The following is a 27,789-nucleotide window of genomic DNA, read 5'->3' on the forward strand; positions in this document are numbered from 1 at the left end:
CAGACGCCTGGCAAAGTATCACAAGAGACAAGTGGGTATTAAGAATAATATCCAGAGGATACTCCATTCCCTTTTTCCACCCTGTCCCAGAAATCAGAGCAATCTTGGATGTTCCACCCAATCTAAGGGAGCAAGCAACTATAGAAAGCTAAAAGTTGCTGGACAAAAGAGTCATCCAGCAAGTCCACGCAGACCAAATAGGATTCAGAGCTTACTCAAATTTCCTTTTGGTGCCAAAAAGAACAGGGGACTGGAGACCCATATTAGACCTAAGCAAGTTAAACAAATCTGTCAAGAAGTCAGTTCCGAATGGTGACACTGCAGTCAGTACTTTCCTTCTTAGGAAAAGACAATTGGATGTGCTCGATAGACCTCCAAGATGTGTACTACCACATAAAAATGGACAGAACATCGAGAAGTCATTTACGCTTCCGGCTGGGAGACAGACATTTTCAGTTTCGAGATCTGCCCTTTGGTCTCACTACAGCCCTCAGAGTGTTCACCAAATGTATGGCAGTAGTCACGGCTCTCTTGAGGTGTCTGGGATTCCAAGTGTTTCCGTATCTCGATGACTAGCTCCTAACTGCCACCACCAAACATCTACTCCGGCAAGCCAGTGATGTAACTTTAGAAATTTGTGCTCAGTTAGACATAACAGTCAACTTACAAAACTCTGCCTTGTTGCTTTGTCAACATATTACCTTCATAGGCGCAGATCTAGACACTGTTTCCTTGATGGCACATCTTCCAGCAAACAAAATTTCAGCCCTCAAGCAACAAGTACTTCACCTTCTTCCCAAGGACAAGGTAAAGGCAAAGGTAGTTCTGAAACCTCCTAGGGACAATGGCTTCAACCATAACACTAGTTCCTCTCGCCAGAATGTACATGAGAATCCTTCACTGACTTTTTTTCTCCCAGTGTTCACTTCAGGAGCTCCCTATGTCTCACCTCATTAGAATAACGGAGTCGTGCAAAAAGGACTTATGGTGGTGGATCCAGTCCAGCCATGTGACCATCGGGAGACCCTTTGTTCCACGACAACCAGTTGCTACAGTGACCATGGATGCTTCCCAGATAGGGTGGGGGGACATTATCTGGAAGAACGGTCCAAGGTATATGGCAGGAACACGAGGCCCACTTGCACATAAATGTCCTAGAGATGAGAGCAGTGCTTCTTGCGTTGCAAGCACTCCACGACTCTCTTCCTCTAGGAATGATTGCTGTACAGTTAGACAATATGTCGGTGGTTGATACATAATCAAGCAAGGAGGACCAGATCTTACCCTCTTTGTTATGAGGCCCTGAGAGTTTGGCAATGGACAATTTCTTCCCAGCGCTTTCTAGTAGCAACGCACATCCCGGGGAAGTCCAACGTGATAGCAGACAAGCTGAGCAGGGCAATATTGATGCCTCACGATTGGTCTCTGAACCAGAACATAACGGAAAAGATCTTCTGGAAATGGGATCAGCCTTGCTGCGATCTTTTTGCCACTCCCATGAATGCCAAAGGCAGCAGCTACTTTACCCTAATCCCCCCGCCGGGGAGACCCCGAGAGACGCACCTGTACACGATTGGCCCTCAAGACTTCTTTGTCTTTCCTCTGTTTCCCCTCATACCCAAAGTCATCCAGAAAGCAAAATCCTTGGGCAGCAGGAGGATTCTCATTGCTCCATATTGACCACGTCAGATTTTGTTCCCCCTCCTTTGGCCTCATCTTCAGGAGAAGCCTTGGACTCTGGACCCAGTTCCAGACCTGCTGACACATTTGTCAGGTACACTTCATCCTTCTCTCCATACCCTCAACTTGACAGTGTGGCTGCTCCACTTCACAGTCTAGTCAGGCTTCGAAATTTCAGTCCAGCAGTTAAACACATACTGCTGTCCTCTCATAAAGCTTGTAGAAGACTATATTCTAGCAAATGGAAAAGATTTTTTTCACTGGGCACAAAATAGAAAGATTGATCCTTTTTCTGCACCTATTCAGTCCATTCTAGAATTCCTGGCGGAACTCTTCCAGCAAGGTTCGGCTACAGCAACTATGAGAGTACAGCTGGCTGCAATTTCAGATTTCCACATCGGTGACCATTCTTCTAATTTAATGTCACACAGGTTGTATAAAGCGTTTTTGAAAGGCACGTCCTTATTCAGACCTCCCTTTAAGGAACCACTTCCTCCTTGGGATTTAAATTTTGTCCTATCAACTTGTATTGCCACCGTTTGAACCTTCTTCATCTTGTGACCTCAAATTTCTTTCCTGGAAGACCATTATTCTTGTTGCTGTGACATCTGCCAGAAGAGTCTCAGAGTTGCAAGCATTATCTATCACACCACCATATCTGATTTTTCACAAGGACAGGGTATCGTTATGAACTAATCCATCCTTTGTACCTAAGGTTTGCTCCCAAGCCAATATCAATCAATCCATTGAGCTTCCGGTGTTCTTTCCCAATCATAGCAACAAGGCAGAATATAAACTCCATCAGTTGGACATACATAGACAACTCAGATTCTGTTTGCATATGACTAAAGATTTCAGGAAATCTGATCAATTATTAATGTCCTCCTCTGAGGCAAAAAAGTTACCCTTTCTAACTAGCTCTCAAATTGTATCACCTTTATGTATACCTCCAGTAATAGAGAACTACCATTCAAAGTTAGGGGTCATTCAGCTAGAGCAGTAGCTACGTCATCTGCTTTTCAGGCCAGAATTTCTATGGGCAGCATTTGTGCTGCAGCTACGTGGGCCAATCCTCATAGATTTATCACTCATTACAAAGTGGATTTGGCCCCCCCAGGACAGGGCCTCTTTTGCGTCCACTGTGCTTAAAGGTCTACTCTCGTGAGCCACCCAGGGAAAAGGTGCTAGGGATGCTGTCCCATCCAAGTAAGAATGAAGGTGAGATAGGACAACATAACATAAAGTAGTTATGTACTCACCATAACATTCCATGTTTGTTGTCCTTCTCGCCATTCATTCTTACGAACCCTCCCTCCTTCCCCCATCCAAGGACTCCTAGAGAACCTGGTGGTTATGTTTACTCTTTTCAGGAGTTCCTTGACTAGGTTTGTTTCTCCTGTTTTTGGGGTCCTGTATATATATATATATATATATATATATATATATATATATATATATATATATATCTCTCTCTCTCTATATATATATATATATATATATATATATATGTTATTGTTTTGTCTTTCGGCTTTTCCCGGTAAGGGGTCGCCACAACGGAACTCAGGTCCGCTAATGACTGGCAGTAGATTTTTATGAAATGCCGAGGTGCCAGCTCAACCTTCAACGAAGGCACTCCCATTTGCGCACACATGTCTTTCGAACGCTACTGCGGGGAGGACATGCAGACACCACGCAGAAAGCACTCCCAAGCCCAGCTGAGAATCGAATGGGAGAACTTCTTGCTGTGAGGTAACAACGCTACCGCCGTACCACAGCAGCATATCTGTGTGTATATATATATATATATATATATTTACTTATGTTACTCATTAGTAAGTTAGCAGCAAACAAGAGCTGGAGAGTTGCACCACTGCATCATGGGATACCTACCTGCCACGAGCCAAGTTTGAGACTTCTAGCTGTGTATTCAGCCGAGTCGGAGCCGAGGATCGGCTCCGAACCCATCCAAGTAAGAATTAATGGCGAGAAGGACAACAAACATGAAATGTTATGGTGAGTACATAACTTCTTTTTTTCATTTGTATAAATATGTGATTGCTTATGTCATAAATGATGTCAGTAAAATGTTTCTTTAAAAACAAATGCCTATTGTAACGAAGCCCTTCTGTGTTGTGTCCAGATTTGGGGATGTCATTGCCCCCCCCCCCCTTTAGTCAGCCCTCATTAGGACAATCATTGAATATAATGCCTACTTTGGCATGTATCTGCCTAGACACATGCAGCATGTAGAATGCTCACAGAGATGCCATATTAAAAGGATACAAGGCCTAAGCAACATGTCCTACATGGACTGACTCAAAGCCCTGTCACTGTACTTGGCACCCTGCAGACTGCTAAGTGGTGACCCGTGTGTGGCATACAAGGCATTATTCAACCCATTACTGATGGAATTACTGCAGTCGAGGGATCTAAACCTGTTCTGCACCGTCAACTAAATGGTTTGGAGGGACAGATATATTTTTACAGAGGATACCGCTGCTTTGGAACAGACTCCCCATCCATATGAAACAAAGATCTGATATCCTTTTCATTCTTCAACTGATGGGTTTGGATCCAAGACTGGGATCCGACTCCAGACATTTCTACCAGGTCATCAGATCCAAGAACTCTCAAGCTCCTCCCTTTACCCATGATGCCCAGCCAACCTAACATATCTCATATCTTGCTTCCCCCCCATTCACCTTCAGATGTGGATCCTACTGCTCTCAAGTTTTGGGAGTTTCACCAAGCCTGTTTTTCATGACTTTTATATAAGATTTCTTCATTTATATTTCCTAATTCTTCTGCCTCCCACCCATAATCTTTTCAGCTAAATTCCATTCTCTTTTAGCTACCATTTTTTCAGTACATACTTAAAATACCATTGTTGGTATGCTTTCCTTTCATTACTCATTTGAGTACCTCTGTCTACCATCTTTGGTAGTTTCTAACTTCTTTTCCTTTCTTTTCTGTTACAAAAAAAACTTTCCTATCTTTAGTGTTTTTAGGTGTTTCTCTACTACCCTCAAATATTTGTGTTCATTGTACAGTATGGCTGACAAGCCTATGGGGTTTAAAAAGTTCATTACCTGTAGGCATAAGCTCCCCTTCCTAGATGTCCACAGGGAGTGTGTGTAGTGATTAGGCCTCTAATTTGGATGTGAATTGTTCAGTCTGCTCTGGTTTTAACTCCAGAGCCTTAACTTGATCGGAGGAGGCCTTCTTCCTTCTCCTCCTCCAGTTGCTGGGGCTCAGACCTGTAACAAAATATCTGACAAGAATAAGTCAAATTCAGCTTCCAGGGGAAAGGATCCCTGTAAGAGGTCTCCTGACCATTCTTCCTCATCATCTCCTTCATTGGAGTAGTCTTCTAAAATGCATAAGAAGTCAAATCCTTCTATCTCTGATCTGACTGTTTCAAAACCTAGAGCTCATTGGATCCCTTCATCTCTACTCCTATCAGATCCAGTTTCTTCATGGCTTCCTTTTCTTTTCCTGGAGGGATCTCCCCATAGGCTCTCCAACCTTCATTCATCACATCATCTCTTAGATCTTCCAGAAGCTTATGAGAAGACGATGTGGATAAGATGATGAGGAAATTCATCAGAGCGCAGATGCAGACGGGGGGTACTTCTAGCTCCAACTCCCACTCCCACTGGATCCGGGAGCCATCATTTGTCCACTTCCCCCCAGGTATCTCCTTCCCCTGTCCAGCTTGCTTTTTCTGAGACCTCGGATCTAAGATCTCTGGGGGTGTCTTCATCAAATCCAAAGACAACCTGTTCTTTGACTGATGGATTCCCAGAGTCGACCGGCTCCAAGTCTTTCTAAAGTGGAACAGTCACTGGGTTGAAGCATCGGTGCCGAGTCCAGGGGGTTGAAGTCTACTATGATGCTTTCAGAGTAATCTCTTCCCCTTCAGGCTATGGTGCTGGACAGCTCGGGTCCGACTCCCTCCTCAGGTGGAGTTCTGGTTGTGTTGCAGGAGCAGACAGTTTGAGAAATTCCATCTCTTTGCCTTTGACTTCTGTGTCCTGTAAGCATTCTATCTTTGAGGTTGCAGAGAGTGCTTTCCCCCTTGTCCAGTGAAGGGTCATCCTTGCCCCCCTTGGATCAGACAATCTTGCCTCATCCTGTTCTGTGCTGTGAGCCTCATCCATCCATTCGAGTGGGACATCCATCCCCTCTCAGTCAGTCCACCAGGACATAGTCATCTCTTCTGATACTTCCCCAGAACAACACACTAAGTCGTCCCTCGTAAAAGAATGTGTAAGAAGAAATACCTATATTCCTCCCAGGAATCTCTCAAGGAGGACACCAGTTTTGATGAGTGGGAGCAGTCACCCAGATCTCCACCTGAAGATGTCTCCTTTGGAGACATCCAGGAGCTCCTGAAACAAAAAGGTGGTTTGTCCTGTGACACTCCCTTCCAGGAGGAATCTGTGTTCCTTGAGGCTTTCAGGTCTAGCCCATCTACTACCTTGGTGACCACCCCCCCATGCCCAAAAAACAGATGCTCAAAATGGGCGAAGACTTAATTACTTTGATCAGGGGTTCCCATCCCCCTCCTGATAAGAGGCCTAGGCAAGAGACAGAATATGAATCTTCAGATCAGGTTTCCATTTCATCTGATTCCTCTTCTGATCAGGAATGCTCTCCTCCTCCCTATGAGGATTCCGATGCTGAAGAATCTATCCCTTCAGCCTCTCCTCCTGAGGATTGCTCTTTTGGGGAAACCTTGCATACCATGAGGGAACATTTCCACTGGGAGAGCCAAGATTGTTCAGAATCTAAGAAAAGGCTCAGAGACTTCCTTTTACTCCCACAACACAGGCCCCTAGCTATTCCACCTGTGTTAAACATTGTAGATGATGTATTTTCATTGTCCAGTCTGACCCCTGACTCCTTACCTCCAGCTCCTGTTAAGCCGGACAGGTACTACAGAGTTCCTGACTCTCATAAATTCCTTTTCAAAAACCCTGCTGCTGACCCAGAAACTATCTCTCAGGGTCCCAAAGGGGTCAAGGCATCCACTGCAAAAAACCCTACCCTCTCTGACAGGGATTCTAGGGCATTGGACAGATGTGGGGGAAGAAGATTTACACCTCTGCTACTGTGGCTATAAGGACTTTAATTTGTCAGTTTCATATGCTCAAATATCAGCAATATCTTATGTCACTGCTTAAACAGAAAATGTTGATAAATTCTGAATGTGCAGAAAACAAAGAAATGCAGGATTTATTGCATGCAGCTGAGCAAGTTGGAAAGCATACTTTGCAATGTGGTTTTGATTCTTTGGAGGCCTCCTCCAGGGCCGCTGTTATGGGTTCTGTCTTAAGGAGGCATGCTTTGTTAAAGGAACAAAATCTGCCTGACCATGTCAAAGCAAAATGATTAGATGCTCCATTACAGCATGATACTTTGTTTGGTGTTAAAGCAGAGGGAGGTGTTAAAGAAAATGGAGAACAAAGCTAAATTTATGCAAACTGTTAAGGATTTCTTACAGATACAGCCTCAACGATTTAGCAGACACTGGCCTACAAAGAATTGGTCCTTTCCAGTGTCAGACAGACCACAAAGGGGCAGATACTGACGCACAAGAGGCAGATCTCGGCGCCAAGGTTCGTACAGAACTAAACAATGGAGTGCTTCTTCCTCCAAAAGTGGAGAAGACAAATCACAGCCATACAGGAAACAGTCCCAATGACTTCCCCCTGCCTGCACCAAGCCCCTATCTTCTGGCAGCACCTTTAGGGGGAAAACTAGCACTTTTTTCTTAAAATTGGCACATAACCCAGGACAAATGGGTTCTAGACATAGTGTCACAAGGCTACAAGTTTCACTTCCATACCCTGCCAAGGACAAACGGTTGGCGAGACCTGCCAAAACATCAGTGGGCCGAGGCACAAAAACAAGTCTCATCCCTCATGGACATGAGGGCCATTCAACAAATACCAGAGCAAGAGCAGGGGCAAGGATTTTATTCAAGACTCTTCTTGGTACCAAGAAAGGACAAGACCTGGAGACCAATACTGGACCTATCTATTCTAAACCGATATCTGGATATACCAAAATTCAAAATGTTGACTCTACAGCAGCTTCTGCCCATGCTGGGTAAGAAGGCTTGGCTTGTGACTTTAGACCTAAAAGAGGCATACCTGCATGTCCCAATCAGACAAACATGCAGAAGATCTCAAATTCAAAGCTGGCTCAATGCACTACCAATTCTCTGCACTGCCCTTTTGCTTATCTACTGCGCCCAGGGTCTTCACAAAGTGCCTGGCACCAGTGATTGCATTCTGCAGACAAAGAGGGATACAAGTATATCCTTACTTGGACGACTGCCTTATTCAAGCAGAGAACAAGGACATTCTACTACAGCATCTGGCGTTTGTAAAGAGATTTCTAGCAGGCCTAGGGTACACAGTCAACGAAAAGAAATCCAAACTAGTACCCTCTCAAGAGATAATATTCCTGGGTGCAAGCTTAAATACAACTGCCCAGATGGCTTATCTCACGCTAGACAAACAAAGGCAACTGACTACATATTTCAAACTGTTGGCAACAAAGGCCCAGTTATCTGCAAGAAAAATTCTGCAGGCTTTGGGCTTCATGACATCCTGCATTCTACTAATTCCATATGCGAGACTGCATATGAGGAAACTTCAATGGTACCTAAAAAGTGTTTGGACTCAACATTGCCACAGTCTGGAAACAATAATTACCCTCATTCCCTGCCTGCAACAGGAGTTTCAATGGTGGGTGAAGGCTTGTCACCAGAACAAGGGGCAGCCATTCATTTTACCCCCAGCCAGGCAGACATTAACAATGGATGCATCGGATTATGCTTGGGTGGCCCACATGGCTGGAAGATATATTCAAGGCACATGGTCCGCAAACCAAATGCATCTACATATCAATCAGAAAGAGATGCTAGCTGTTCAGAATGCCCTGACAGCCTTCAAGGACCTACTTCATCAGGGACAACTACTGATAAAGACAGACAACACCACGGTCATGTGATATATAAACAAGCAGGGAGGCACTCATTCTTATCCCCTTTGCAGACTAGCCATGATTTTGTGGAACACAGCATTGACTTACCAAGTACATCTGCAGGCACAATTCCTGCCAGGAAAGATAAATACTCTGGCAGACGAACTAAGCAGAAACCTCATGGATCCCCACGAGTGGAAATTGGATCCACAAGTCTTCAGCATGATGACAAGGAAATGGGAATGCCCGGATATAGATCTATTTGCCTCTCCTCGCAACTACCAACTAAAAAGATTCTGCACAAGGACTTATCACAGACAAGCATGGAAAGTGGACGCCCTATCTTTCAGCTGGAAAAGCCTAGCAGTATATGCCTTTCCTCCACTGCCTTTCCTCCCCAAGGTACTCCTAAAGGTCAGACAAGGGAAGCCAAATATGATACTGATCGCCCCAGACTGGCCCCGCCAGTACTGGTATCCAATCCTAAGGAACTTGTCTCAATGCCCGGCTTGGACCTTGCCTCTAATACCTCATCTACTGTCCCAACAAAACAATCAGATCCTGCACTGCCAACTCAAGACTTTAAATCTGGCAGCATGGCGGATAATGTAGTCATACAAAACGCACCTCTCACTAAAGCTCTGATGGATGTCATTTTGGAGACCAGAAGGCCTAGTACCAGAAAATCTTACGCTGAAAAATGGAAGAGGTTCTGTGCCTGGAACCAGGCACAAGGAATTGACACAACTGTACCAAATATTCTTCAGATTTTGCAGTACTTAATTGAGATGCTGGACAAAGGCCTATCCTTTTCATCAGTTAAAGTTCATGCATCTGCCATTTCGGCTCATTACAATACAGAGCCGCCAATCTTTTCACATCCTTTGTTAAGGCAGTACCTCAGAGGAGCCAAAAACTTAAGGCCTGCAAGGTGATCACCAATACCTGCATGGGACCTCAATTATGTCTTGGGAATACTTACCCTGCCTCCTTTTGAGCCAGCCACTACAGCTGATATAAAGTTTTTATCTTGGAAAACAGCTCTGCTCCTAGCAATAACCTCTGCAAGACGAGTCTCAGAGCTACAGGCACTCATGACTGTGGAACCTTTTATCATTTTTTTATCCAGACAGGGTTTCTTTGAGGACAAACCCGACATTTATGCCTAAGGTAGTGTCCAGTGTGGCCCTTAACCAAACTATTCATCTGCCTACCTACTATCTAAACCCACAGAGTAAGGGGGAGAGAATTCTGCATTCTTTGGACATACACCGACAGCTACTCTTCTACTTGAACAGAACCAAAGCTTTCAGAAAGACAGAGCAACTACTAGTGGCATATGCTGCAGGATCACAAGGAAAGGCTATCTCAAAGCAGACTATTTCAAAGTGGATAGGCCACTGCATTCGTTTATGCTATTCACAACATGGCAAGCCAGTGCCTAAGGGCATTAGGCCACATTCAACTAGAGCAGTAGCCACTTCAGCAGGCTTCCTTTTAGAAGCTGCTACCTGGAGTTCAGTGCACACCTTTACAAAGCAGTATCATTTACCACTCTACTCTATATCCAGGGCAGACTTTGCCATTGCAGGGCCTCATAGCCACTCTTAATGCTATTTAGTTCCAGCCTCTCAACCATAGCTTTGGTATTCAACCCAAGTGTAATGACTGCAGCAGTGAAACACGAAGAACATGGTACAGTTATGTACACTTACCATAAATGTAGATGTTAGAGTGTATTCACTGTTGCAGTCCAGGTTACCCACCCGCCATCCCCCATATCTTTGCTGGAACTTATCTGCACTTCTCTAATCTATACAACCTATGTGGTGTATTTGCTTGTAGATAAAGGTATAATATATTTTGGTGCAAGCATGTTTTATTGGCATATTTTTAGCCTACCCTTTTGGGGGCACCTGACATCTGGGTCAAGAAAAACTGAAGAAAATGGTGTCTGCTGCATCTTTTATACCCCTGGTGCACTGACGCCAGGGAAGAGGCGACAGCAGCCGACGTCGGACCTAGACTTTGGAATTTAGGCCGACTGAGGATAGCCTGCCAGCAGGATAACCCAAGTGTAATGACTGCAATAGTGAATACACTCGAACATCTGCATTTATGGTAAGTGTACACAACTGTACTTTTCCTGCTCCACTGGTTTCTCTTTAATTTGGGGATCCATTGCTCTATCCTGCTGTTATATAATCAGGGTTAGATTTTCTGTACTAAATCCTTCACTGGTAATAAATAATTTCAGTTTCTATTTCTTTAACTTCTCCATTACTAATCCTCTTTTCTACTTTTCCTCTTTGTCTTATGTTTTGTATTGTAAAATTTTCCATGTCTAGATGCCTTTGCTTGTATTTTTATTCAATACAAAAACAGCAGCACCATAGATATTTGATTAGTGTTGCTTTCTCCTTTGCATAGATATTGCACCATTTTAAATCTGTTTCTTTCCCGTGTCAATATTTCTTATTCAGACATCTCCTGCTCCTCCTCTTTCTCACTTTGAAGACTTGTTCCATCATGCTGTGATGGAGTCTGCGTTAGACTTTCTACACTAAATCCTTCACTTTGCAGGTATTGCATAACTTCATCTTTTATTTTTTTAAGTTCTGTTTTAGTAATCTGTTCTACGCTCCCTGTTTGTGATATTATTTTTTTTATTGTGAAATTTTATATATATGGATACCTTTGCTTGTATTTCTCTTTAAATATCTTTGGGGCTGCCTTTTTTGTGGAGATTATTTTGGCTTTCTCCTTTGCATAAATATTTCACCATTTTAGATCTCTTGCTCTTTCCCATGTCCAGATATCTTTTTTTTTAACTTTCAAATGTCTCTAGATTTTGTTCATTATATTTTCACACTTCCTCAGTTGCTTCTTTATCAAACTTTGTTCATTATATTTTCACACTTCTTCAGGTGCTTCTTTATCCAAACGGTCCAAGGTTTCTTGGACTGTATAATGTTTCTCTTAATTTTGTTGTATTAATAAACACACATTTTTATTTGAAGTTTCTTACAGTTGTTCTTGTGGAAGTATTTTTCTTTGAATTTCTGTCGTAATCTTTTTATATATCTTCTGTCTTGAAATAATGGGCTTCTGGCTTCTTGGATAATAGTAACGATACATAATTTCTTTCTTAACCTCAATAGTCCACGTCTTTGTGGCTCTTATTTTGGCATATCAGTTATTGTGATTTTTGTGGAGTACTACTAATACTATTACTACTACCTTCTACAACACGGGGCCATCCTCCTCCTCTTGGACCTGGCCTAGCTCTATTGTAGGAATGTTCCTGTGTCTTGATTATTCTTCAGTGTAATTTTTTCCAGTCCCAGCACTAGTGCGCCTACCAGGATTGGGCACTTTTTTCCTGGGTCTTGTACACCCAGCTATCTTTTTTATTTTTTAACCTATTTCTATCCATGATGTATGCTATATAAAATACAGTCTATATATCAGTGTCGTCTTGGTGAAGTTTTGTGAAAAACAGGGTCCACCTCATGAAGGTACTCACCAAGACTTGAGGATGAATCCATTTTCAGCAGTACTGTCTCCTTTGGTTGCTGATTTCTCTCTCCATTCGGACCCTTAAGACTCCCCATGAGAAAGAGCAGTGGTGTGTGAAATTTCTATGGTCCCACCACTAACACCCTTTATTTTCAAATCCCAGTGAGTGTGTGGGGCGTTTCAGTAGAGGAAGTCATTTGGTGTAGACAACAGGTATCTTTAAATCCAGGTCCCCCTTCTCCTTCCCTGTTCCAAAGCATTTAGTCACCACAGAGACTTGGGACTTTGCTTAGAGAGCAATTTCAGGATGGATAAAAGTGCAGGGGGGTGACAGACGCTAAGGTCAGAAATGAACTTATAAATGTAAGAAATGTTCGCACTGGTCAAGGCATTTAACTCTCTGGATCAGCTGTTATCCAGGAACCTCTTGAAGTTGTTAGAAAGTACCACAGTCATGTGGTATATCAACAAACTGGAGGGAACCAGGTCATACCCCCTTGCAGACCAGCCGTGTTAGCTTCGGATATAGCTTCACAGCCCAGTCTCACTCTACAGGCATCCTACATTCTCTCAGAGCAAAACTGGAGAAGACAAGTTGAGCGGGATCAGGGAAGCCCCTCATGAATGGAAACTAGATCAGGGCATCTTTGAAGATTTGATTCATCTGTGGGGAGTTCCTCAAGTAGACCGCTTTGCCTCCTTTCTGAACAGTCATCTGGCAAGATTCTGTTCCAGGATTCCATGCAAAACGGCTTGAAAGTCTTGTACCTTTTCTTTTCTTTGGACAGGAATGTTCCTATATGCTTTTCTACCCTTTCCACTGATATGCAGGGTACTTCTGAAGATTCAGAAGGAATACCTGAAGACCTTTGTGATGACTTCCTTTTGGCCCAGGCAACTGTGGTTCTCTCTCCTTTTGCAAAGGGCCAGGGGCAGTTACCTCATGTTTCCTCACAGATTGTATCTACTCAGACAAGAACAGCGGGGTGTTTGATATACCCTAACATCAATCAACTTTATTTGACCACCTGGATGGTAGGTTCTTAATTCTTTTTGGGCACTTGTTTACTGAGGGCATGCAGCAGGTACTAATGGAGACAAAAGAGCCTGCTACTCGAAAATCATGTATTAGCAAATGTATTTGTTTATTTTGTTTTACATTTGTTTACCAGGAAAGACCAACTGGACACAGGTCCATTTTCAGCGGAGGCCCGGGGAGAAAAGCTGCAGACATAAAACAAACTGGTGAGATATACAAACACACAGCCTATAGTAATCAAGTTATAACACAGTAAATGTGAAATTTACACACAGCAATAAGATGAGAAACTTTAGATTATAGTTTCATATAGTACATAGTAAAAATATGTTTTTTACATTAATGTCAATGAGACAACTATATAATCACGTGTACAAGAGTCATTACTCATCATGGCATTATAAATTGGAAATATCTTGTGTTACACTCGTATAGCTGGGGTTTTTAGCTAGGAAGATGCTAGTAGGTAGGAGGGGTAAGACAATGTAATAACTGAGATGTTGTGGCTAGTTGAGTTGTTACTAGTAGTATGGATGAACCAGCATAACTGAGTCCTGAGCACTGAGAGGTGGAAGTATGAGACATAGTTGAGTAGTTAACATAATGTCTGGGGAGGGAGGGGGGGCAAAGTAAGTCAAGATTTTGGATTAGTACAAGACAAGTAGAAACAAGATTAGTGGGTCATACAAGAATCCAGATGAGTTAGTTCTGTTGGTGGTAACAGCTTGCCTAGTTCTCTGTTCTCTCATTATTTGTGTAAGTTACTTTCCTGTGGCCTTCTTATTCCTCTGTCAAGGTTCTTTTATCCATGTCTGCCCGTGCATCCTCCTCTTTCAGTGCAATCTCATGTCAAAATGTTTTTAAAGGGATTTTGCACAAGGTGTCTTCAAGTAAATCAACTTTGGGATCTTGCTTTTGTGTTAGACACGCTAACGCTTGCTCCATTTGAAGCAGGTAACTTGGCTGACTTGAGGATCTTAACATGAAAAACAGGTTTTCTGATTGCTCTGATCTCTGCAAGAAGAGCATGAGTTGCAAACTCTTATGGTGAGTCAACCCTGTCTCATTTTCCACAGGCTCAGGGGTTCTTTGAGAACAAATCCTCCTTTTATGCATAAAGTGGTATTCAAGTTTATTTTAAGCCAGATTATCCATCTCCCTTTTTTCTGTCCTGAACCTAAAATGATGGAAAAGGATATGCCATACCTTGGATGTCCACAGACATCTCTGGTACTGTCTTGATAGAACTAAGTCTTTCAGATCTTTGGATCAGTTTTTCATTCTGATGAAGGTAATATGAAGGGGGGGGGGGGGGCACTTGTCACAATAGACTCTTTCCATATGGTTATCTAAGTTACATTTGTTATACTCACCATATCAAAACTCTGCTGGGCTGGGTCAAGATCCACTCTACCAGGGCCTTGGCTTCATCTATGGCTTTTTACTTTTACAGAGCTCTATAAACTTGATTCCTTCTCTAGGTCCAGGTCAGAATTTACTGGGACTATTCTCCAGAGACTCCTGGACTCTCTTCTTTCCACCTCCCAAATGTTGTTAGCTAGAGTAATCTACTCGTATAGCTAAGGCTAATGCAGCAGTGATCAGTATGATGAACATAGTACATTTGAGTGAGTGAACTTACCATAATAGTAGATGCTCGAATGATCATCACCCCGCCGCTCCCTCCCTCATTTCACCTTGTTTTTTGGTGTATTTTTTACACCAGTGTGTGGACATCCCCCCCCCCCCTCACATTGTCCTTTCAGGGCTTGGCATCCTTCTTTTTGTTGGCAGCGAAGCTATGAAGAGCTTAGCACCCTAACTTGACTTTTAGTGAGCTCCGCTTCATCTGCCTGACAGTTTGGGCATGTGAAAGGTGCCCTGAAGCTGACTAGCTGTTACACCCTTTGCAGGATATAACCATATAGATAAGACTACTGCAGTAGTGATGATATGAACATCTGATGTTAAGTTGTCCCAACTCGTCTTCATTCTTGCTGTTTGGGTTCTGCCTACTTCTATAGCTCAAGAGCTGTTTACTGGCTCGAGGCTAACCCTTATTCCAGAATGCCCAGCGTCAGCTACCCAGATCTCGTTTGCTGCTTCAGCTGCGAGGTTGCTTCGTTACTGGCTCAGGCTTAGTATAATTTTTTTCTATGATTATAATTGTTTATTCTTAAAAATGTGTTAAGTTTTTGTCTAGATGTAGTAATTTATCCCTCATCACTTCTTGTTTGTGTTGTAGCTTTGTTGGTCGTTGCTCCATATCTCACAGGCCTTCTGTTCCCCTGAACTCATTTAAATTAGAGAGTCCCCCCCCCCCCCCCCCAGGATAGCCGTTTAAATTAGAGGCTCTTCTTTCTGTCCCTTAACTGTAAAAAAAAAAAAAAAAACTGTTTGTTTTTTTAGTATAGTTATGTAACATGTCTAAAGAGGCCAAAGTTTCTGGCTTCAAAAAGTGTGACTCATGCTGTCAGAAAATGTCTCTGACAGATGGGCAGACTAGCTGTGTTTATTGTTTAGGGGCTGTGCACCTGCAGGACTCCTGCTCTATCTGTCATGCATTTAGTCCAAGGGTCCTGCAGGAGCGCAAAAACAAATTAATCCTTCGAGGATTATAGAAACCACAGGATTCCCCGGCTAAAGGTTCTCAGCCAGTGAAATCCTCTAAGTCTGTCAAGCCGTCTGCTCCATCCTCAGAAATGACTCCTGGGCTTGACGAACCAAGTTTGTCGGTGCCGACTAGCCACAAGCAAACAAGGTCTCCTTCATTGGAGCTGATCCACTCGGTGCCAGTGTCACCCTTATTAGGAAGTGAATGCAGTAATTGCTCTTCATCCCACTCCTCTCGATCCTCCAGGCTATCTGATCAGGATGTGGAGAGAATAGTCAGCAGGTTGGTTAAATCACAGGTCCTTGCGAAATTACTTACCAGCCCACCTCAACAGGTTGCGGCTCCATCCGCTTCCATCTCCATTCCTCCTTTGACTACACTTGGTTCGGAGCCGAAGACCATGGATGCACTGATAGTAGAACCGATCCCGCCGATCACCTCCTCTTCGGTTCCGATGTCGGCTCCGATCACCTCAATTGTTCCATCCATCGAGGGATCTGGGCGCCAAAGCTGTCTCATCGGCTCAGAGGGGGGAAGTGGCATTGGTCCCTTGTCCGATCTCACTCTCCCACTCTGAGCTTCGGAGCAGGTAAGCTTGGCTCCCACATCGGCCTCGGAGCAGTCGCCCTCAATGCGGAGGAGGACTCCCGTCTCTTCGGAGCCGGAGCTTTCTTTGCCTCGGGAGCGTGATGCCTTCGAGGTCATGCGGAGTGTGCTGTCCCCTAAAGCAGCCCTACTATATCAGCCCCATTGGCTCCTTCTCTTGTGGTGCCCATGCCAACCTCTGCTCCGGCTTAGAAGCGTAGGGAACCTATGCCCCAGGACACCCCATTGGGTGACCCCTCTTCTTCCGAGGCCTCCCATGATCACTCAGAGGAGCCTCCTCGGAAGAGAAAGTGCAAGAGGAAGCACCTGGACTCCCCTGAGTCTGTCACCTCGGATACAGACGTGGATGAATCGTAAGGGTCCTCCAGGTCCCCCTCTGAAGATGTTTCCTTTTCGGACATCTTTGAAATGCTTAGGCAGAGGGGTGGCTGGTCTTCCATAGCCCCTACTGAGAACGAGTCTGTATACCTGGAGGCATTCGGTTCCCGACCCTCCGCCTCCTGTTTGTCTCCGCCTTTCGATCCACTCATGTCTGTAGTGGCTCAAAAGGCTTGGTCAGCTCCGGATTCTGTGGAACCTACTCCAAGGAGACTAAATAAGTTCATAACAGCCCTCCAGGACAAACAGTTTCTCTCTAACGGTGTGCCAGTTGATGCCATGGTGGTAACAGCAGCCACCAAGAAAGAGTTAGCAGAAACATCTTCATCTGTCCATCCACCAAATAGAGTCTAGGGCGATGGACTGATATGGGAAGTGAATGTTTTCCTCAGAGACCTTCCCAATGATGTCCCTGAATTATCTCCCTTATTTCACACGACTTCAAAGGGATCTCCTAAAAGAACTTGGAGAATACCCTACAAGATCCTACAGCTGAGGGAGCATCAGCCAAAATAGCTTCCCAGATTGCGACTCTTAATTCTGTAGTCAACTCCTCCATGAGGCTGATTTTCTATGCAGCCAGTGGAGCGAGCAGAGCTGCAGGTACAGGAGTGGCTCTCAGGAGACATGCTTGGCTGCGGCTGTGTCAATTTGCGGAACTCTTTTGGGCATCCTTCACAAATACTCCTTTGATGGCTCCTCGCTTTTGGGTCTCAGGTGAAAGACACACTTACCAGATGTGAGCAGGAAGGCAAGACTCCTCTGCCGTAGGAGTCTGTTTTTCCACTCCTAACAGACCTTATCCCAAAGGTCAGAAGGGTGGAAAGATGTGGTTTCGGAAGTCCCAGGGACCCTTTTCTGGCACATGTGGTGATTTTTTTCCCCAGGGGCAGAGGGGGAAACAACAACAATGGCAGATGCCTCCCTCGTGGCAGAGGGGGAACCGCAAAATCAGCGTGACAGAGAAACTTTCTCTGCCAAACCCTTCCAGCATCCCTGACATGTTGCCCGACTGCTCACTTCTGGAGGCAGTCGGGGGAAGACTTTCCCTGTACCCAAAAGCCTGACAAACTATAACAAGAGACAAATGGGTACTATCGATCATATCCGGAGGTTACAAAATCCCCTTTCATCAACCCCCTCTAAAGTCAAAAAAGTCCACCCCAGATGTCCCACCCAATCTAAGGGATCAAGCAGTTATTCAAGTTTCAAAACTGCTAGAAAAAAGAGCCATTCAGGAAGTCCCCGCAGACCAACTAGGATCCGGAACTTACTCAAGATTTTTTGCTAGTACCAAAAAAGACAGGGAACTGGAGACCAATAATGGAGCTCAGCAAATTGAACAAATCTGTACAAAAAGAAAAGTTCCGGATGGTAATATTGCAGTCCATTCTCCCCTTTCTGGGTCAGGATAACTGGATGTGCTCCATAGATCTTCAGGATGTGTACTACCATATCAAAATGGACAGACGCTCCAGGAGATTTCTTCGCTTCCGGGTAGGGGCCAGTCATTATTTTAGAGCTCTGCTCTTTGGTCTCACCACAGCCCCCAGTGTGTTTGCAAAATGTATGGCAGTAGGTCACGGCTCACCTGAGATGTCAAGTACTCCAGGTGTTTCACTATCTAGACGACTGGCTCCTAACTGCTACCACCAGGCATCAACTCTTAGAGGCACGGGATTATACAATATCAACATGCACCCAACTAGGCATTACAGTAAATTTCGAAAAATCTGCCTTGTTGCCCTGTCAATCTGTTATATATATATAGGAGCAGAATTAAACACAAAACAGATGTTTGCAAGGTTACCTCAGGGAAGAGTTTTCTCTATTCGCCAACAAGTGTCATTTCTAATGCAGAACAGAAAGGTCCAAGTTAGACATGTCCTGCAAGTTCTAGGCTCCATGGCAGCTGCCATTCTTCTTGTACCATTAGCTCGTTACCACATAAGAGTCCTTCAGTGGCTTCTCTTCACGCAGTAGTCCTTCCAGGAACTACCCATGTCTCACATGATCCTGATTACAGAAACATGCAAAAGACACCTCTCTTGGTGGATGGTCTGCCCACTGGTGACTCGGGCAGACCTTTCATTCAACCCCCTCCGGTAGCCACAGTGACCACGGATGCCTCCTTGACAGGGTGGTGGGGGGCATTATCTAGGCAGGACAGTCCAAGGCATGTGGCAACCTCACAAGTACCATCTGCATATCAGTGTCCTAGAGATGAGAGCGGTGCTCCTAGGATAGCAAGCTCTTCAAGACTCTCTTGCTTCCGGGACTATTACGATCCAAACAGACATGTCAGTTGTGTGGTACATCAACAAGCAGGGCGGGACCAAGTCCTACCCCTTGTGTCTAGAAGCCCTCAGGCTATGGCAGTAGGCGATTTCCTCCCAACGTTTTCTGGCAGCAACGCACATCCCTGGGAAAGCCAACGTAATAGCGGACAGGCTAAGCAGGGCTATCCTCATACCTCACAAGTGGTCTCTGAATCAGGAAGTTGCGGACCTTATCTTCCGCAAATGGGGCCAGCCTTGCTGCGATCTATTTGCCACCCCCCCAACAACAATTGCAGCAGTTAATTCTCCCTGCTTCCTCCTCCAGGTCAAACTCCCAGGGACGCTCTAGTCCACGATTGACCTCAGGGACTCCTGTATGCATTTCCTCCTTTTCCCAAGACTCATACAGAAAGCAAAATCGTTGGGTTGCAAAATGATTTTCATTGCACCCTATTGGCCTCGACAGATATGGTTTCCATTCCTGCACCTTCACCTTCTAGACCAGTCTTGGATTCTGGACCCAGTGCTAGATCTGTTGATTCATCAGTCAGGCGGGTTACACCAATCCCTTCAGACTCTCAAGCTTACAGCTTGGATTCTCCACTTCCTACCTTAGCCAGGCTTCCAAGTATCTCCCCAGCAGTTCGTGAAATTATTGTGTCCTCCCATAAGTCAACTACGAGAAAGACTTGTGCTAGCAAATGGAAAAGATTTTCTTACTGGGCAGAGTCTCGAAACTTAGACCCCTTTTCAGCCCCAGTCCATCAAATTCTAGAATTTCTAGCAGAGCTTTTCCAGTCAGGTGCGGCTGCTGCTACCATCAGGGTATAACTGGCAGCTATATCTAATTTTCATATTGGAATTCTTAATTCTAGCATAATGTCTCATAAGCTGTGCAAAGCCTTCATGAGAGGAACATCTCTTCTTAGACCCCCAGTGAGGGATCCACTTCCTCCTTGGGATCTCAATTTAGTTTTGACGTCTTTGATTCTGCCTCCATTTGAACCAGCAGCGTCATGTGTCTCAAAATTTCTTTCTTGGAAAACACTTTTTCTGGTCACTGTTACCTCAGCTAGATGCATTTCAGAACTCCAAGCACTTTGTGTTTGTCCTCCATATATGGTGTTTCACAAAGATAGAGTTTCTCTGAGAACCAACCCATCCTTCATACTAAAAGTCTGTTCAAAAAATTTAAATCAGTCCATCGATCTCGCCGTCTTCTTTCCCAATTACAGCAACAAGGCAGAGTATGGTCTTCACCAACTGGATGTGCACAGACAATTACATTTTTACCTCTGTAGGACCAAACAGCTAAGAAAGTCAGACCAATTATTTCTCTCCTATGCTCACAATAAGCAAGGCCTTCCAGTTTTTGAGGTGACCTTATCCAAATGGTTTTCTGACACCATTGCCTTTATTTATCAGCTAAGGCATAAACTTCTACCAGCAAAACCGAAAGGTCATTCTACTAGAGCATTAGCCACATTTGTAGCCTTTCAGTCCAAATTGCCCATAGACTCAATTTGTGCAGCTGCCACTTGGGCAAACCCTTATACCTTTATCTCTCATTACAAAGTGGATGTGGTCTCCTGGAGCAGGGCTTCCTTTGGCTCCACTGTTCTGAAGTCTGTTCCAGTGAGCCACCCGGGGTCTTTAGGTGCTAGGGATGCTGTCCCAAACAGCAAGAATGAAGGCGAGATGGGACAATGTAACATAAAGAAGTTATGTACCTACCATAACGTTCCATGTTAGTTGTCCTTCATCTCGCCGTCCTCCTTGCGTCCCCCCTCCTTCCCCCTTCCTGGAGGACTGAGAGGAGTTCACTATGGTTTCACTGGCTGATTTATTTTTCTTGGTTCACATGCCAGGTAATTTTATGACCATTTACTCTGATCTGTTGTTTTGGTAAGTCAGTTTTAGGTTACTGGTTACTTTATATGTCTAGTGTGCGCTATCACAAACAAAATCTGGGTAGCTGACACTGGGCATTCTGAGATGAGGGTTAGCCTCGAGCCAGTAAATAGCTCTCGAACTATAGAAGTAGGTCAAGTCGGAGCCGAGGATCGTCTCCGAACCCAAACAGCAAGAAGGAAGGCGAGATGAAGGACAACTAACATGAAATGTTATGGTAGGTACATAACTTCTTTTTATAGTAAGTTTACTTAACACAACTATACTTTCATCTTTTAAAAGATGCTCTTTTCCTACTTCTGGCCATGACATTCACAATACAAACTGGAGCAGCTTTTGTTTTATCTAGTAGTCATTTGAATCAAACCTCTGTTTTAACCAGTGCATTTGCCTCTGTTTCATTCCCATGGGCAGAATCCAGGGTTGCAGGGGCCAGAGTATATACAGTGGATATGCATAATTAAGTAAAATTCTGTAATGGAATGTATTACATCAGGAAGATTGTCAATTTGTTTAACATTGGGGGTCTGCTTCAGTAGGTCACTCTTGAGGTCCCTATTAAATTATACAACAGTGATTATGATCCATGCAACCTCACTGTGGGTTTGGAGAGACATTTTGGTCTACCAGATGCCCTGGTAGTAGAGTGATCAGGGAAGTGATATCTTGGGTTCGTTGCAAGGTAATGTAGAATACTGGATACGGATTGTCAAAACCTAAATCAGGACTACATTTTAGTGTGTGGGGGGGGTGTATTCCAAAAAGAATGCCTGCAGGTGTTTAGTACCTCGGCTCATTGTGGTAGGGAGCGATTGAATGTTTAGTGCTCAGACTAGATGAGAGACATTTGAAGTAGTCATTGGAGTACGTGGAAGCAATGAAATTTTGGAGTAGAGAAAAAGGATGAAATGAGGACAATTTGCATCAGCTGAATCCTGAGAAGGAGGAAGACCTGCCGGAAGAGCAAGAAGAAAAATGGCATAGACTAGAGAGCAAGCTGACTGAAAAGTGGTTGCCAAGTATTAGATTCAAAGATCCGTCTTCACTTGAGAAGAGAATGGTTGTCTCACAGAATGCACTCTTTTCTTGGGTGGTGGATAGTTAATTTAGAGAGGCAGCTGGGAAGGGTGAGATCATGTACGTAAACAGAAACTGAGTAGTTGTGTAGCGGTTAGCTATGTATTCAGATGGACTTTAGACAGAAATCTCCCTCAATCTAAATTGCATATTTCTGTATATGATGCTGTTACTGCTATCTGTCATTTGTGTAATTGTATAGTACTTATTGGCTTGGATTTGTAATTATAGGGAAATTCTAGGCGAAGAAGACCAAGAACAAAGAAGAGTAAGGTAATGAAACAGATAAAGGTGGAAGACGTAAAAAGTGAATCCTCCCCACTGCCTTCAGACAAATCTTCCAGTGAAGATGAGGAAGAAATTAAGGTAACCTGATTTCTCAAACTTAACATTTTACCAAGGTGTCTGTATCAACTACAACATAATTCTAAGTTCAAACGAGCGATCCTCTTGTGCTCTCCCACTAAGCAGAGAAATACTTTTGATCTGCAGATAAATAATTGATTTTATTTGTTCTTGAAAGCACATCCTTTAAGTCTGATATTCATTTTTTGCAGCATGACAAACATGTTATCTGCTTGACTAATTCTTTGAGATCACCCTTGACATTAGGTTCTTACCACTGCTGAACCATCCCACCAGCAGGAGAGGAGCAATTTTGTCATTCATTCATTCATTCATTCATGGGTGTGCCAGGCATATGTCATGTAGATCATGGTGTCCACTTTCAATGGATAAGTTTTTTTGTGCAATTAGATATACTTGATTTTTTTTAAACAGTGTGTGTTTATTTTTAAGCATTTTGTCAGATAGACTTTTGGGGGTTATTAATGGTGCTAGACATGGTGAAAGGGGATCCATTCAGGAAACTGGCATATAATTTTAAAAAATCTTTATGCCCCTGCATTTATTTAACATTCAGCATGACTTTTTTAAAGAAAGCTACTTCCTCACCGATGAGGAACACCCTCAGAGGCTCATCCCAAATCTTAATTTTTTTGCCTTGCAAAGCATTTTTTATCTAGAAATAATGATACTTTAGTTTAAATGTATTATGTTGTTTACATAGAGTTGCCTTTTTTTTCTTGTTCTATTTATTTATTTATTTATTTATTTTGCTTGAGGCAAAGGTGTGATGAGTGTTGCAACAAAGCAGTTTATGATTAAAGAGACAGACAAAGGTTATACATGGTTAAACTTGCAGTATTATTTAGAAGTACATTGAGGTAGTCTGATACACATTTTGCTATGGTTGCTGCTTTTATCCTTGGTGTAAATCCATCAATGGAGTTGCTTCATTTTTTGCCAGTAGTTCAGGGAATTCTACCTTTTTTTGATGGAAAGTGAGAAATAAGAAAAAGATGAAACACATACTTAGACAAGTTTGCCTGCGCGCGCACAGCACCGATTTAATATTGAAGACCCTCCATGATGAGTTCTGTGGTTGGGTTCCTCCTTTCTGCTTTTCAGAATTTTTTGGAAGTCTTCACTCAGAGATGGATGCTTGACAGTGATGATAAATGATATATAGCAAATCAGCTGCAGCTGAGCAACTGCACAAATGTCTGGTGTCCTGTAAGTCCTTTTAATGCCACTTAAAATTCAGATTTTGATCCTGGTTAAAGTTCCTGTATTCACATGCCCTTTTATTCTAAATGCATTATGATATGTAAAACTCATCCCCATGTCCTATATCAGAAGACAGAAGGTAGTTCTGGCAGGATTGGTGTCATGGTCCCCTTATTTTTGTCCAGGGAGATGATTTTTTTTATATATAACTGGGGCATAGTGCAAGGGACTGGTCAGGGACTGTCCTCACAGTTATAAAGATCATCTTACGTTAGGAGGGAATTGAGCTCTTTCCCATCTGCTGTGGTGGACCAAAACACATAATAGGTGTCACTCATGGTGCTTTCCAGGGGTATGCTTCTAGTGCTGGTTTCTTGTTAGGGGGCCCTGGATTACTGGACAAATACTAAACAAACCTTTCTCCCTTTATTCTGCTTACTCTGTCACTGTCATATAATTGCTGGAAAAGGAGTAGATCTGAAGTAGGAGATTCATTTGTCTGCAACCTGTGGGTTATGGATCCGATATCGGATCCGAACCGGCATGGTTTACCAGCTATGGATCCAAGCTCTCCCCTCACCCATAATGCCCTGCTCTACCCTCATGACCTCAGATCTTGTTTGCCGCGCATGGTGACCAGATTGTGTTTTCTAAGCTCTCCAGCTAAGTGTTGTTTTTTAGTCTTAAAGTGCTTATTTTTGAAAGTTTTGTGTGAAAGTTGTGTGAAAGTGTAGGTTTCCCTTTTATATTATTATACTTTTAGTGTTTTAAAATTTAATTTTACTTATCCCTCCCCTCGCTGGTAGCGTAGTGTGTGTTTGGGCCTGTTGAGTGGTTTTGTTACTTTACTTTAACTAGTTTTAGTAACCTTGTTTTTGCTTTTGGGATGTCTGAGCAGCCCAAAGCTGTATTTTCTAAATGCTCCGAGTGTGGCCATAAGCTTTCCCCAGCTGATGGCCACACTCGGTGTGTTAGATGCCTGGGGGTTGAACACCTCACATCTGGATGTTCCATTTGTGCAGGGTTCAACCCCAGGGCATTGAAGGAGCGGAGGTCCAAGCTTGTCTTGGCGGGTCTTTTACCACCGAACTCGGCTCCGGCCTCCACTCCTTCGGGGGTAACCGTTGCTACGGTTGTCCCGGCTCCCCCTCCTCCTCCTGGGACTCAACCTCCCTGTAGTGGTTCGGAGGAGAGGGAAGCTAGGAAGAAGGACCGGAGGGAGAAGCACCATAAGCGGCGGGCCGAGACCTCTGTTTCGGCCCCGCCAGCCAAGCGGGCTTCTCCTCCGGCCTCCTTGTCTGCTGGCTCTCCCCCTCCTCGGCTCCGGTCTCCAGTGTGTTTTTCACCGGGACCTGAGGAGGAGGAGACCCGATCTCCGTCGAGGCTATCGAGGAGGCACTCAAGGCCTACCTCAGTAGCCTCGTCGAGATCAACTTATAGCCTGTCAGACGCTGATCTGGACCGGATGATGAGAAGGTTTATCCAGACCCAGATGCAGATGGGAGTGCTCTTGCCTCCCCCCCCTCTGGGGGGGAGCTCGACCCCTTTTTTTCAAGCCAATTGCTCCTTCTCCGACCCGCTACCCGGGTTCGGAGCAGTTGAAGCCGAGCAGCTTGAGCGGGGTGGGGCGGCGCCGATAGTACTTGGTACTTCGGATCCGACCCTGCCCTCGAGTGCCGGATCCGACCTCTCGGAGCCTGGATCCGAGCCGGATCCGGGGATCAGTGCTCGCCGGCGCCGTCTGTGTCTGAGCGCACTGTCCTTCGGATCCGGCGCAGGCGCTGGCTCCGATCCACTCCTTGGATCCGAGGGGGAGCCGATTGTCGGATCCTTTGGTCGAGGTCGGCTCCCCTTCGGCTTTTGATGTAGTGGAGAGGGCCCTGCTTCGGCTCCGTCCCGCGCTCCCTCTGCACTGGGTCAGGCTTCCACCATCCGGCCCTTGGGACAGCCCGCTCCTGTGCCCCAAGCTGTTCCCCTGGAACAGGTTACTGTTTGCGAGGAGTCCTCTGACAGCCCCCCAGAGGATGTTCCCCGCAAGCATACGTGCAAAAGGAGGCACATTGACTCCCCCGAGTCTCTCACGGAAGACACGGATTTGGAGGAAGGGGAAGGCTCCCCACGGTCACCCCCCCGAGGATGTCTCATTTGGAGACATCATGGAAATGCTCCGCATAAGGGGGGTGGTCTGCCCCCAAGTCTTCCTCGGACGAGTCCGTGTTCTTGGAGGCATTTGAAGCGGGCCCGTCTACCTCTTGGGTGTCCCTCCTGCCGACCCCTAGTGGACCTCATTACCACCAGGGCGTGGAAGGAACTGGACACCGTGGAGCCAATCCTAAAAGGCCCGACCGTATTCTCAGTCCCCGGCTGACCGTGCCCATTGGAGTAAGGGGCCTCCGGTAGATGCCATGTTGACGGCGGCGGCCACCAAGAGGGAACTTGCTCAGGAGAGTCCCTCAGTCCATCCCCCGAGCAAGGAGTCTCGGATGATGGACCACTTGGGGAAGCGGATGTTTAGTTCAGCGACCTTCTCTGTAAGGGCGCTGAACTATCTGGCACATGTGATTAGGATGCAGCGCGATCTTATTAAAGAATACGCTGCATCCCCCCCAGAGTCCATGTCGGAGGAGGACAAACTGCTGCACTCCACCCGCATGGCCACTCTCAGGTCTGTTACCAATACCTCTATGCGGCTACTCTCCCATGCTACGGAAGGTGCCGCTAGAGCCGCAGGGGCAGGCCTAGTTACCAGACGGCAGGCCTGGCTCCGTCATTGCGATTTCTCAGAGCCCTTCAAAGCGTCATTTGCGAACGCCCCCTTCGATGGTTCTGCCCTCTTTGGCAAAACTGTTCGCGACACTTTGACCCAGAGCAAGAAGGACGGGAAGACGCTGTCTGCCGTCGGAATCCGCTTCTCTGCACCCCAGAGGCCCTATTCTAGGAACCAAAAGGGTCAGAAGAAGATGTGGTTCCGGAAGTCGCAGCAATCCCAGCCTGCTCCGGACAACCAGTCCTTCCGTGGCAGCGGAGGACAGGGAGGACGCCGCCCTAGAGGCAGAGGGGCTCCCAGGAACTTCGGGTCCAGAGAACCCTTCTCTGAACGGCCCGCGCAGCAGCCCTGAGGGGTTGCCCGGCTGCTCCACTCTGGAGGCAGTCGGGGGACGTTTTTCGGAGCACCTGGCGGCATGGGAGTCCATAACATCAGACCGCTGGGTTCTCCAGATCATATCCAGAGGATACCGTATCCCCTTTCTTCACTTGACAAAATTGAAGTCCCTCCCCGACGTTCCACCCGGTCAGTGGGAGGCCGCTTTGGCAGAAATTGGCCATCTGCTAAAGAAAAGAGCCATCCAGCCCGTCCCCCCAGACCAGATCAGATCAGGGTTCTACTCCAGGTTCTTTTTAGTGCCAAAAAAGACGAGGGATCTAAGACCAATTTTAGACCTTTCACTCTTGAACCTGGCAGTTCCCATGGAGAAGTTCCGAATGGTCACTCTGCAGTCTATTCTCCCCCTTCTGGGAGAAAATCACTGGATGTGCTCCATAGACCTCAAGGATGCATACTACCATATACTAATGGACAGGCGCTCCAGGAGGTTTCCCCGCTTCCGTCTGGGAGCCAGTCACTACCAGTTCCGGGTCCTTCCCTTTGGTCTCACCACAGCCCCCAGGGTGTTCACCAAAGTATTAGCAGTGGTAGCGGCCCACCTGAGGCTTCAGGGGGTACAGGTCTTTCCCTACCTAGACGACTGGCTCCTTACCGCCCCAACAAGGCATCTACTGCTATTGGCGCGAGACTCCTTTTTCCATCTTGCTCCCCGTCTGGGCATCACTATAAACACAAAAAAATCCAACCTAGCACCCACGCAGTTCATAGATTTTATAGGTGCCAGGTTAGACACAAGGAGATTAAAAGCCTTCCTCACTGCGGACAGAGTTCAAAATCTGCAACTCCAGGTGCGGGCCATTCTCCACTCAAGCTCAGTTCCGGCGGAGTTGGTCCTGAGGGCTCTAGGGTCCATGGCGGCTGCTATAGCACTTCTTCCTTTCGCCAGGTTCAATATGCGCATCCTCCAGTGGACACTCCTAGTACAGTGGTCGTATCTTGCTCTTCCTATGCATCA

General features: G+C 45.3%; 1 protein-coding gene across 1 annotated transcript in view; it reads left to right on the top strand.

The window, feature by feature from the left end:
* The window catches only part of CHD1 (chromodomain helicase DNA binding protein 1), a gene marked incomplete in the record, with an annotated part of 4,694,407 nt that overhangs the window by 4,192,713 nt on the left and 473,905 nt on the right, over positions 1-27,789 (top strand). Inside the window, 1 exon segment of the mRNA XM_044063873.1 lies at positions 22,331-22,465. Coding sequence (XP_043919808.1) covers positions 22,331-22,465 — 135 coding nt within the window.

This window comes from Protopterus annectens, chromosome 2.part2 (genome assembly GCF_019279795.1).
Source record: "Protopterus annectens isolate FY-2018-M chromosome 2.part2, PAN1.0, whole genome shotgun sequence".
NCBI classification, from domain to species: Eukaryota; Metazoa; Chordata; order Ceratodontiformes; family Protopteridae; genus Protopterus; species Protopterus annectens.